This window comes from Solanum tuberosum, unplaced genomic scaffold, assembly GCF_000226075.1.
Source record: "Solanum tuberosum cultivar DM 1-3 516 R44 unplaced genomic scaffold, SolTub_3.0 scf00021, whole genome shotgun sequence".
NCBI lineage: Eukaryota > Viridiplantae > Streptophyta > Magnoliopsida > Solanales > Solanaceae > Solanum > Solanum tuberosum.
The window spans coordinates 58,429-71,600 of NW_006238947.1; the positions used below are offsets into that span (position 1 = coordinate 58,429).

Genomic DNA, 13,172 nt, shown 5'->3' on the forward strand with positions numbered 1-13,172 from the left:
ACTTTTGGGACATGGTGCTCATGCCGTAAAAAAATTAGAGCATATATACCCTTTATACTATAACAGACATACACGTGTCATCATCTTATCCACCGACCCAACCTTTATGAAATATCGAATCGACGGATAAGATTGCGCCACGTGTACCTATTCAGTCATCCGTTAGAGTGAAGGGTTTTTAGATGGCAGGGGCACCAATATCTCAAAAGTATAATGAAAAATATCTGCATACCATTTACGATAGTTCAAAGGTATATTTATCATTTTTTCCATTATATAATAATATTATATTTTTACTATAGTTTTATTTGTTTTCTGATTTATCACTAACATGATTAGCAACCAACCCAACAGGGCCACTACATTATTTTGCAGCTATGCTCTGAAGTGCACATTCTACAACTACCCCCTAATCTCTATATGAGTGAGTGTAACAGTATTTTCTCTCAACCTAGCTTGATTTGACTGTCTTTTTCTCTCTCTTTCTGCCTCACCTCACTTCAAAACTGATAGATATCAGTATATATATTGTCATAATCCTAATACCAATAATAACACTACTTCTAGCCTTTCACTTCATCCAATCACACCCACATCTCTTCACTACTATTATTGATTTTCACACCTTTTTTTTTCTTCATTTCATCTTCTTTCCTTATTTTACTAAAAAAAAAAGATAAAGAGTCTTGTTATCTTTCTTTTGCTTTGTTTTTTTTAATTAAATGGCTGAAGGATTTGAACCATATCATGTCCCACAACAAAGTAGAAGAGATAAGCTTAGAGTTTTACTTGATGAAAATAATAATAGTAATTGTCAAATCCCTCTTTATGATCCATCTATTGTTTTGCCTTCAGATTTGTCAATTTTTCAAGAAATTAATGGTAACCCTTTTCTCTATACATCTCAAATTCCAAGATTTCTTGATCATAATAATAATAGTTGTAGTAGTAATAGTAACACAAATGGTCAAGGTAATTTATCTTTGTCTTTGTCATCTCTTCATCATACTACTAATGACTTGTCATCGTCTAAGAGTATTACTATGACTACTAGTTGTGTACCACTTGGACCTTTTACGGGGTACTCTTTAATTTTGAAGAGATCAAGGTTTTTGAAACCTGCACAAATTTTGTTGGATGAATTGTGTCATGTTAGTAAAGGGATTTATGTTGATGATGATGGTAATTCTAATTTGATGATGGATCCTCCACAAGGTTTTAGTAATGGAGATGAGCAATTTGGGAAAAAGAAATCCAGGTTAATTTCAATGCTTGATGAGGTACCTTTTAATAATTATTCCTTTTTTGTATATATTGTCATGAGGGTTCTTAATTTTGGTATTTCTAAGGTCATGTTTTTGTTTCTCTGTATTTGATATTCGTCTTGAAATTTAGCTAATGTGAATGCCCATTAGAAAGAAATAGGATTTTATGTTTTCTCATTTTCAAGATTCGAACTTGAGACTTCGTGTTTGATGATGATGGTTTTGTTAAACCTAATTGAATTATGAGGATATTGCTAATAACTTCAAAAGTAAGGCTTTAAGTAGTAATAAAGTTGTTTTTGTGAAACATATAAATTATGAGTGTAGTGAAAATAGACAACAATATTTGATTAGCGACTTTTATTTAAACAATGTGTGAATATGAAATGATTTATGCACCAGACTATCCAATTTCAATGTTCATATTTTCTTACTAGCTTGATTTTTTTTTTTCACTTTGTTGAAAAAGTTAATTTTATTGAATGTTTGGTAGGGAGGAGAGTTTGTTTCTGCATTAATTATAGAACTACATTTTTTTCTCATTGACTTTTCTTGCAATTACTCAAGTCTTTTTGGTAAGTTAAAGTATAGCCATCATAATTTGAGGAATATTTCAAATAAAGTAGTTATATATTTTTGAATTTTAATTTTAAAATGTTCTTTTTACTAATAAAACTATATGTTATTAGTATTTTTAAATTCAACCAAATATATTATCCAACTTCCTAACTTTTTACACTTTTTTCTTATGATTCTTATCCAGCTGTTCTCTATGAAAACTCCAATGCTTTTCTTTTTCTAGCATATACTATATGTTAAATTAAAAGAAAAAGGATTCTTTAAAGTGATGAGTTATCGTTAAATGTCCGTACAAATATGCACTATGAGATTTTTGGGTATTTAGAAGCTTTTTAGCATTTTTGTATTACTTCCAATTATTGCTTTTACTTTTTTCATGCTCATTAAGAAATTGTAAATATAAAATATAATTTACTAAAATATTTTTATTTAATAAAAGTATGTTAATTGGTTTCTCTTAAACAAAAACATAATTCATTCTTGAAGGTCATAGTTAAAAACATCATTCATTCTTGAAGAGTAATAATTTTTTTAGTTAAAATGGTAGTAATAAAAAAATATTTGTTACCTATATTAGATATAGTAGAGTAGTAATATTTTAAAGTGTAATTTATTTCTTGTTTTATTGAATTAAAGGCTACCTAGGCTAGATGCCTACGTGATATAGGCGTACAGGTTCTTATAAATCACTAATTTATCTTTTTGGGAAAAGGTGATTTAGGGAATATATGCACAAAAATTGGGGCCTTAATTAAAGTGTCCTACTCAATTATAGATAAGAAAATTCTAAATGCTCCTATCTTTCTTTTGTAGTTTGTGTGATATAATTTGATTCGATATTAAATTTAAATGAAAAATATAAATTTTAAATTTTGTGCGCTTGTATATGATATAAAACATTTGTGTAGCGATAAAAAATAAAATTGAAACCATGGCCTTTTTTTTGTGTTTATTGGTAGTTTTTTGACCTCGTATAGTAGTATAATTTAACCTTATATTTTCATTGTATGAAAGGTAATTTTATATTGGATTGTTTTGTTTCTTTAGTTGAGGCTCTATCGATAATGATTTTTCTATTTTCAAGGTAAAGTTAAGATTTACATACACTTTCTTTCTCAAATTTTACTTTGTCGGATTATACTGGAGTGGTTATTGTTGTTGATGTATAAAGGTTAAAATTTCATCTATTAAATTTAGTTGCTGTCATTTCAAGGCGGAGGCATGATTTGAAATTTACGGATTCAAGATTCAATTTTTTTTTTCAATTTGAGTGTATCTCATGCGAATTGCCGTATAGAATTTGTGTGCTTACATATGTTCAACTTTATACAAGTATATATAAGTGTTTACTTATGCATACTTAAAGTTAGAAGGTCTACATGTCTACTTAAGTCAATACTAAAAGAAAATCACTTTCTTTGTTGAAGAAATTTAGAACCAAGAAGTATAACTTTCTATAATAATAACTAGTAGTTGCACGATGATCTGACAAATCAACCCGTTATCTCATATTGAGAACTCACATTCAACACATATATATACTTAATTATGACCACTACAACAAAAGAGACATTCAACAACAACATATTCTCCTGCTAACAGCAATTGAGTTAATATCATTACATTCAGAGTTGTTAAAATCTTTAACGACATTTACATAGAGTGATGGTTATTTTCAGGTATACCATAAGTACAAGCAATATCATGAGCAACTACAAATGGTTGTGGCATCATTTGAATCAGTTGCTGGACTTGGAAATGCAGCACCATTTGCAAACATAGCTATAAAAACTATGTCAAAACACTTCAAATACCTTAAAGATGCCATAATTGACCAACTCCAATTTACAACAAGCAAATCTTCACATCATATGCATGGTCAAATTAATTGTGAAAGAGCTGTTGGAATTTCTGGCAAAGGAATTTATTGCCAAAGACAAGAAACTCAACCTGTTTGGAGACCACAAAGAGGGCTTCCTGAACGTGCTGTCACTGTACTTAGGGCTTGGTTGTTTGACCATTTTCTTCACCCGTAAGTATCAATTTACGTGTCTTACTTTCTTTATTTAGTCTCTTTGGAAACGAATATAATTATCTACATAGAGCTACTTTTTAACTCCAACGGTTAACTTGGTATGTTTAAGACTATAGGATTTAAAGAGCATTTTGGTACTCGGTCTGTCCAAGATTAATTGTCATGTTTCACTTCGTCGAGAGTTAATCTGACTAATTTTTGAAGTAGAATTCGATCAGATTAACTATATTTTCAAAAACTATATGAAAAGTACTACAAGTTGCAACTTTTCTCATATCAATTTGATGAATACGTGTGTTTTAAAGCATTGGTCAAAGTATTACATAGTTTGACTTCCGAAAAAATGAAATATAACAATTAGTTTAGGATGAGAAGAGTACATTATATATAATTTTAATTTAAAATCACAAATTTCAAAGATTTTCTTTACACCGTCTTTTTAAACACGACATCTGGTCAAACTAAAACACACAAGTATGGAGAAAGTAATAACTACTCTCTTTAAAAGGAGATTTAACTTATATACAGACACTTGCAACACATTTTGGACTATTATTGACCATTATAATATCTTACTAGCTAATTTTACTAACTATATAAAGTTCATATGTAATTTTTACTTTTTAGATGATTTGATATTCTAATAATCATTTTACTAGTTAATATAAAAAAAAGTTAAAACTATTGTTTTAGGAATTCAACATTGATATGAATTTGTGTCTCCTATTTTTTTACTCACTAATATTATTATTGTTGTTGTTATTGCAGTTACCCCACGGACAGCGATAAAGTAATGTTAGCCAAACAAACTGGCCTCTCAAGAAATCAGGTTTGTACATTTTCAACATATTTTTACACTATTACTATAGTTTTAACGTGTTATAACATGTTAGTTATAATTTTTATCGGATTAATAATACGATAATATGCTTAGGTTTCTAATTGGTTCATTAACGCGAGAGTAAGACTTTGGAAACCTATGGTAGAGGAGATTCATATGCTTGAAACTCGAGAAGGTCATAATAAATCTTCCCAGAGAGAAGAACCTAGCAACAACAACAACGACAATAATAATCCGATTGAACATTTTCCTATGAGTAATTCACATGTATGTGAAAGTAACACTCCATCTACATCAACATCAAGATTACAAGACCTTCCATCAAAACGAACTCGAAATGAGTTACCAAATATTCCCAATAATATTGGAAGAGTCGCGGATTCAATAAATTTATCATATAACGGAAATTTGTCAACTGGAGTTGGTGGTGGTGTGTCATTAACGTTAGGGCTTCATCAGAACTCCGGTAATATTGGTTTATCGGAGCCATTTCCGATGAATGCAGCTCGACGTTTTGGTATCGATAATAATACGAATAGTGGAAGGTTCATTGTTGGTGGATTTGATGAACAAAATGGACAATTTGGAAGAAATAATACTATGGTTGGTGGGCAATTCTTGCATGATTTTGGTGGTTGAATGAAGAAGTTAAAAAAGCAGGACGTCTAGTGTGACATCGTTTTTTTTTGACATATTATAACATAGTTATAATATTTCGTTGTATGCTATTAATACTTGCTCTGTTATTTCGTCCAAAGCCTGGTTGAGAAAGAGTTGTGGGCTGTAAATTTAATTGAAGATTTATGCTTATTTATTTAAAGTTCTTTTAAGGATAATCATAAGGAAGATTTATGACTGAAAAAGCATAACATAAAATATGTTTATTATTTTATATGGATACTATGTGGATTTATTTTATTCTTGCTAGAACTGGATGATTAAAAATTATCATGTCCAGTTTCTTTGGGGTATTGTGTGTGTATATACTAACATATTGATGCATTTGGTATTAAGAGTCCAACTAAAATATCTTAATAATAAGGTAGAGATAAAAATTATGTGATGCAACGATGCAATAAGGAACTATAGTATTAATTACTTATCGAACACTAGAAAACTTTTTTTTGAGAAAATATTTTCCTTCGTACCAAATACACACTTAGAATTAAATATCTTTCTTGTTGTTTTCAATAGAAAGTGATTAATAGATAACAAATTATGCTATTTATCTATCTTCTTAGTTATTCTTTTTTCTTTAAAGACGGAATGATCTGAGAGGCCTTGTACCTAGCTTCGTTTGTTATTTATATTATATTTTGCTTCTTGGCTCAATGATGGAGGTTGCTTTATGCATGAGCTATCTTTGTTTGTTTTGGTTGCATGTTTTTCTTTTTTGGGCAGCTTTCCATTGAACAATCATTTCAATCTGTCTTATTTTTTTTTTTTAACTAATAAGTTCTGTGTCACTATTTCTGAGACTAATAAAATGTCTTCTTCCTAAAGAAATTTGGGAATCTTTTATAAAGGGAACAGTACTTAAAAGTTTTTTTAATTCCCCATTTTAACTTTTTCTAGTGGTGAGGTGGGCCTTTAATTTTCTCATTATTTTTCCTTAAAATTATTGGAACATATAATATTCTTTAATTTTATCGTTGTTATTATCAATTGCTTTTTTGCTTTTGATATCGATATTTTTTGTTGTTTTTACTGTTCTTATCTAATAATTTATTTTAGCATGACATTTTCATAGTATATTTTCTTTCAATATCTGATTTTGATATGTTTGTTTACGTTGTTGTAAAATTACATGCACACCACTTGTAGACTATGCTATTACACTAAATATTCTCGTTTGTCTCAATTTATGTTATTCTTTTTAAACTTTTATAGTAAATAGATTTTGAATTTTCATTCTACATATATTAAAATGATATATAATTACATAAATCTTTATAATTTATTTAGATAATAACTTTAAAAAAAAAAATCCAATTAAACAACTTCACATATCCGAATTCCGAAGTATATATCTTATGGATGAGAATATAATTGAGATGCTTTGTAATCATTTGTTTCTGTACATTTGGTGCAGTATCTTAATAATTACTGTCTTTCTTTTTTCCTTTATTCAGGGTTGTAAAAGTAAATAGTAGCTTTAGAAGAGCCATTATAAAAATATTATAAAAAAATGAGTACATTTCTCTAAAGAAAGAGTGGATATTACACTTGAATAATGGAGAAGAAGGTTAAAACCTTATAAGAATGATTTCAGAATCAACCTTGAGAGTGTCTTTTGGGTTAAACCCCACGCGACAAACTTTTGCGACTCTAGATCTAGAGTGGATAATATCTTAACAGTTAGACCAAGGTCGTTACAATAATCTAAAGAGTTATCTACAAAATTTTAAGTCATTTGGCAAAGTATTGGATTGATATTAAACAGAATAGCAACTGAAAATTGTAAAAGAACTAAGGAAGTTTGTATAGCTCCATTTAAAGTAGTGACAAGATATAGATGCTTCATAGTCCATAGAGAATGGAAGCAGCAACAACACACCAAGGTAATCCTACAAGTGTTAGTTCGGGTGGGTGATGTGTACGTAACTTTACTCATACCATAAGGTTGTTTCTAATAAATCTGTGAGTCAAAAATAGTATGAAAATGAAATACAGTAGCGAAGAAGTCAAGTAGAAAAAACAAAGCAACAACAAATAATATGGTAGCCGAAGCATAGGAAACACGCACTCAAATTAACCTTTATTATGCAACATGCATGTGGACATAGGGAGTTCTGTGTTGCAGATTACAGAATTGTTATGAAAAAACAGAATGACTGTACAAAAAGTCGTATAGACGGAACAACCTAACCTGTACAACATCTGGAAAAATACTTGTAAAATGGGAAAGCTTAGTACATCCATGACAAGTCTTGCTTGAAGGTGACCGACTTTGCAGCTCCTTGAACACCCCTTTCTGATATCTGTGGACAATCCTCTACAACCAACAAGTCTAACTTGTAAGACCCCACGAGAGGTTTTAATCCATCATCGGTCACTCCCAAACACTTCCTCAACCGTAATGTACATAATTGAGGAATTTGGCTAGCAAGCTGCATTCCGTCATCAGTGATTTCTTGGCACCTTACAAGTTCCAAGATTTGGAGATGTTGTGCTGAACGAAGAGCTTGCATTCCAATATCGTCAAAAGAATACACATGGTCAAGAGCAAGTTCTCTTATTGGACACATTTGTATTAACATAAGTATTCCGTTTAAGGTAAAGGAAGAAAATGAAGGGAACTCTCCATCAGAGAAAGACAACCTAACCGTATCAAGCAGAGAGCAGTTCTGAGCCACTGCCTTTAGACTTTCATCTGTTAACCGCAATGGATTGTTTTGTAGCAGAGGAAGGGAGAAGTCTGATGGAACTCGGAGAGAGATTGATCGAAGGTTGCTTGATTTCTGGGCCAAACATACTATGTCACAGTCCCTAACCCCAACACACATGTCTAAGTGAATCTTTTCCAAATTCTTGCACTTCCCTATTACGCATGCAAGCCCTCTCCCGGGGCTGATAACACAGTTCACTAAACAAAGTTCAAGCATGTTCTCACATGGGATCGATTGCTTTTGCCATCGGTCAACTGCTAAACGGTCATAAAGCTTCATATATCTGTAGTTGGCATCAACCTCAAATTGCAGTCTCTTCAATTTTCTCCAAGTAGGTCCAAGCTTAATCAAATCACCTTCTCCAATCACCCTACAATTCTTGATGCAGAGATCTTCAAGCATTTCATGTTTTCCGAGATATTCTAGCCACTCCATACTACTGACACTAAGACATCTAATCAGGTGAAGCACACTGAGGGCTTTGCAGCCCACAACAAGAGACAAGATGCCACAACCAGTAATTCTGGGAGCAAAGTTCAACTTCAAGGATGTAAGTTTCGAACAAGAAGCCAAGTAACTAAGACCAGCATCCGTTATGAAAGTACAATAACTTAATGTGAGGTCCTTGAGCAAAGGGCAACAACGTGAAAGGATGAGAAGACCGTTATCATCCAACTGATTCCCTAACTTAGACATCCAACCAGAGTAAATAATTTCCACTTTCTCCAAGTTATGGAATCTGTTGCATAGAGCAGTTAATGCATCACAGACAGGATGTAAACCACACCCTACGCGCATCGATATTCTCAGTCCATTATCCAATTTGTGGAAGCGTTTGCAAGTTAGGGATACAGAGTTCCTATCAGTAGTTCTTTTAATCCGTCCCAAAATCTCCAGAAGCAATTCAGCTGGTAAATTATCCATCTGGATCAAACTTCTCTATCATCAATCCAGTAATACAGTAGCAACCTGAAACGCATAAAACTAGTTTTAACAAAAGGTTTAAAAAGATTAACCTACAAAATCAAATGTAAGAGATTAAGGTGGGGGGTGGGGGATAAAACCAAGAATGTTGTTGAAATTAAACCAATTAACACCAAATAGGCTGATCTGGATTGAACCAACAGAAAAGGAGAGAAAAATGTTTTAAGTCCCTGTTATTCAGAGAACCCCTTTTTGTTACAGGGAAAACAACGGCATCAGTCGACTAATTTCAGAACATAACACTCAAATTTCTACAGCTTACCTTAACAACTTAAAGAAAGGAAAATGTCCAAGTCCTTACAAAAGGGAATACAATCAGGCTTCAACCAAATATTCAAATCTCTACATGGAAAATTTCAGAAAATAATGAACAGATAAAACAGAGGGAACTTCCAATTGATTAGATGGAAATGAACTAAGAAATACCAGTAATCGAATCCTTATTGTTAAACAAGATCGACGGGATGCTAACCACGTGAAACAGGCCACCTTAGTGTCCTAGATTTGTTTTTCTAGCTATTCTCCAACAATTTCACCTTCCATATGAATAGTCTTTTTACAAACTCACAGATAATTCACCATCACTGCTAGGAATCCACCATACTCTATCTCTTTCATCCGTGTTACCTTGATGACCCTGCATGAACAAAAGAAGATCAGTTAGTGCAGTTAACACCCAATCATTTAAATTTCTTCTCACCCTTAGTTTCCATCCTTCTTTAGGGGAGTAATTACACAACTTAGCATCACAATCAAAGAGTTAAATCTGGACACTTTAAGATGAAAAACCATTGGCTTAATGACCTCCGATGATTTCAACCATCATGACTAAATGGTGACAAATGATCGTAGATCCCTGCAGTGATACTCTTTTGTAATAAAACTATAGTAGACACAGTCTGTCATAATGTACAAATAAGCTACAGGCATAAAGTGAGGAAGCTTCAATCCTGAAAGCGCATTCTTTGTCCACTTGAAATTCTTTTAAAACATTGCAAACTCTTCAACAATACCTGCTATTTGAGGGATTGCATTTATAGTTCTCTTTATCCAGTTACAACAGAAAATGATGCTGATTCTCCGCGTGATTATCTCACATCCTCATACGTAACAACCAGACAAAGATGATCAAATATTTACTGTTGACATGATAACACTCGTAATCTTTAGCTAGCAAATGTATGTCTTTTTTATACTTTAACCAGGACGAGATAACATATTTTCAGTGCTAGGTTTAAAATCCATCACTTCAAATATAATTATAGATAACATCTAACCACATATCTTCTTTCTAGAAAAAGAAAAAGAAATGCATTACAAATAGTCGACACTATTAATCTAATCAACTAGGTATCAGTGGCGGAGCCAGGATTTTCAGTAAGGGGTATCAACGGTTGCAGTCAAAAATACAATTATGGGGGCTAGCAAGGCAAGAACACACGACCTCAAGGAACTTTTGCAACACCTTAACCACTGCACTAAACCTTTACCTTGTGTTAAAGAAATGTCAGCACTAGTATATATTTTTAATAAATCAAAATTTGACCTATATATACCATGTAATTTTCCAACGAGGGGGTGTGCAAGCGTAGCTCCGCCCCTGCTAGGTATGTTTTTTATCCTCAAAATGTGCAAAACGTATGCCTTTTCTTTTCACAACCTCTAGCAGACGTCTCTAGGCATTACAAATCTCAACTAATCCTTCCTGGAATACCCACATAAGCATTTTCAACTAAGTGTGTGTTTGGTAAAATAAGCATTTTGCGGAAATGTTCCAGTAAGTTTCTCACTTATTTTTTAGTGTTTGATCAATAACCAAAAATATATTATTCCAAGCAGTGGCGGAGCTAGGATTTTTAATAAGGGGTTCAAAATCTGAAGAAGTAAACATACGAACTAATCGAAGGGGGTTCAACATCTACATTACATAGATTAAAAGAATAATAATTTAATCATGTATAAATAGTAATATTTTCCGTCGAAGGGGTTCGGATGAACCCATACTGCTGGCTCCGCCCCTGATTCCAAGTACATTCATGGAACTTGTTTTCCGTACTTCCATCAGGGATGTCATTTTCCTCCTAGAAAAAATGTTCTCCGAATATTCTAACCAACCAAATATGGAAAAATTGGAAAATATTGTATTTACTCCATACCAAAACACACCCTAAAGCTCATTACAAATCAAACTAGAATCTTAATCCCCAAAAAATGAGAAAAAAAAAGTTTTGAACAATCGTAAAGGAACCTAATTCTCTAGATTGCATTAACAATTTCTAATTAAACCCGCAATATATAAATAAAATAGTCATAATTGAAAAAAAACAAACTATAATTCTTGGAAAAGAAACAGATTGAACTCACCTGAAGAGAGCATGAAGAAGAAAGATGAACAAATCTGGCAATTCAGTTGAGGGGTTTAAAGACACGTATATACCAGAAAACTATCAAATGTCACTATTGCCCTCAGATGGATTAGTTCTTTGAATTGAACACGTGTATTCGATGTTAATTATCAAAAATATATTAAGGTCTTAATTGTTTGCACGTAATGTCTTAATATCAAACATTCTACTTCCGATTATTGAGTTTATCTGTTTTTCAGGTTTGAATCGTAATTGTTCACATTTTAATTTTTTTGTGTGTTTGTTTTTATTATGTTATACATGATTTACATATATTCAAATAATTAAGATTTGTAATAAAGTTTGGATAATAATAAGTTGTTTATTTAAGGATTTTTACAAAGATGGACGTTTATTAATTTTATTATGTATTAGTGATTGTCGCCATCAATCCATAGTATCAACTACTAGAGCCGCTATCCACCATTATCAATTACCATCATTTCTACCATCACAATCATCGTCACTATCAATCAATACAATTGATTATCACCTTTTAAAATCATTATTACCAATTACCGTTACCACTACAAATTCTCAACACCACCATTAATTTTCACTATATATGACCAATTATCACTATTAGTTATCAATATCTTCTATCACCACCAACTCCAACTATCACCATCAATCACTACGATTGATTATGGCTAGTAGTTAATTATCACTAGCAAGATTCATATGTCAAAAGAGTAGCAAAATGTTACTAATAGTTTTAAAAATGATGATTAATGTTTAATTACTGATTTAAAATTGGTTACTTTGCTAAATTAAGGAAAAATCACCTCATATACACATTTAAGAGTCAATATTACAGGTTTTAAATCTACTTTTAAAAAATTCTTGCTTATAACAGTTTAATTACGGGTTATAACATATCACTAATTATTTATAAATTAATTAAATTTTACTTTATTAAATAAGTTATTTTTTATAATTTTATATTATTATTAAATTATTTAAATAAAGAATACCCCATAATTATCTCTTACACAATTATAAGGATTTACATTGATTATAGTTCCTTTTTTACAGTTACAAGTCACACCCCACCCCATCTAAATCCCTCACCCCACGCCAATTCCATGTTAAAAAAAACATAAATTCATCTTTCATCTCTTTCATCCATACTCCATTGAAGCCGATTTTTCAACATCTAAAAACTGATTAGGAGAAATATATTCTCCATACAATCAAAACAAAAGGGCAGATCTCTAAGTTGTAATTTTCAATAATTTTAGTATTTTGGAGAAATTTCGTTTGATAATTGTATTGCAAGAAAGTTTATTTTACCATTTTCATGGAGGTGAATCAGAGGTGTTTTGGGGTTGATCCTTTCTGGGTTTTGCTGATTTGAGTTCTTACTACGTGGGGAATGGTCAAAAATTGAATCTTTATTGATTTTGCTAATGTTTTTGGGAGATTTATGGCCATGTGTAGTGTAGATTGGAGTTTATTATAGGAGGTAAAGATGTTCTTGAAACCTTATGTTGTTTGGACTCTTGGAAAGTATTGTTGAGTGTGTGTTGTGTCCTCCAAAAGTTAATTGGGTTTTTTACTACATGGGATATGGTTAAATCAATTTAGTAGATTTTTTTGTTAAAATTGTTATATTATGCATATTATTGGTATGAAAGCTGACTTAATATACGATTTATGAATATGGTATGAATT

At 31.6% G+C, this 13,172-nt stretch overlaps 2 protein-coding genes across 6 annotated transcripts; one reads left to right on the forward strand and one right to left on the reverse strand.

The window, feature by feature from the left end:
* The first annotated feature begins 431 nt into the window (after positions 1 to 431).
* On the forward strand, positions 432 to 5,559 carry LOC102589719 (BEL1-like homeodomain protein 9). Its single transcript, XM_006340920.2, has 4 exons — positions 432 to 1,280; positions 3,524 to 3,876; positions 4,648 to 4,708; positions 4,814 to 5,559. Exons 1-4 carry the CDS (start codon positions 723 to 725, stop codon positions 5,357 to 5,359), a joined length of 1,518 nt encoding a protein of 505 aa, XP_006340982.1. The 5' UTR covers positions 432 to 722; the 3' UTR covers positions 5,360 to 5,559.
* Positions 5,560 to 7,431: 1,872 nt separating this feature from the next.
* LOC102590050 (F-box/LRR-repeat protein 14) lies at positions 7,432 to 11,514 on the reverse strand. 5 transcript variants are annotated; one of them, XM_006340922.2, is made up of 3 exons: positions 11,458 to 11,514; positions 9,520 to 10,106; positions 7,432 to 9,078 (listed from the first exon to the last, which is right to left on the reverse strand). In XM_006340922.2, the coding sequence occupies exon 3, from the start codon at positions 9,031 to 9,033 to the stop codon at positions 7,630 to 7,632; it is 1,404 nt and encodes a 467-aa protein (XP_006340984.1). In that variant the 5' UTR covers positions 9,034 to 9,078; positions 9,520 to 10,106; positions 11,458 to 11,514; the 3' UTR covers positions 7,432 to 7,629. The 5 variants fall into 5 exon arrangements, with proteins under 5 accessions (XP_006340984.1, XP_015161349.1, XP_015161345.1 ...); XM_015305863.1 differs by having other exon boundaries at positions 9,520 to 9,730; positions 11,458 to 11,498; XM_015305859.1 differs by lacking the exon at positions 11,458 to 11,514 and having other exon boundaries at positions 9,520 to 9,730; positions 9,898 to 11,018.
* Between the last annotated feature and the right edge of the window lie 1,658 nt (positions 11,515 to 13,172).

Bases quoted from the DNA above. Each gene is read 5' to 3' on its own strand.
- LOC102589719 (XM_006340920.2), top strand. From the start codon at position 723: ATGGCTGAAGGATTTGAACCATATCATGTCCCACAACAAAGTAGAAGA. The intron at 3,877-4,647 runs GTAAGTATCAAT...TTGTTATTGCAG, and splicing joins TTTGACCATTTTCTTCACCC to TTACCCCACGGACAGCGATA. The intron at 4,709-4,813 runs GTTTGTACATTT...TAATATGCTTAG, and splicing joins CTGGCCTCTCAAGAAATCAG to GTTTCTAATTGGTTCATTAA.
- LOC102590050 (XM_006340922.2), bottom strand. From the start codon at position 9,033: ATGGATAATTTACCAGCTGAATTGCTTCTGGAGATTTTGGGACGGATT.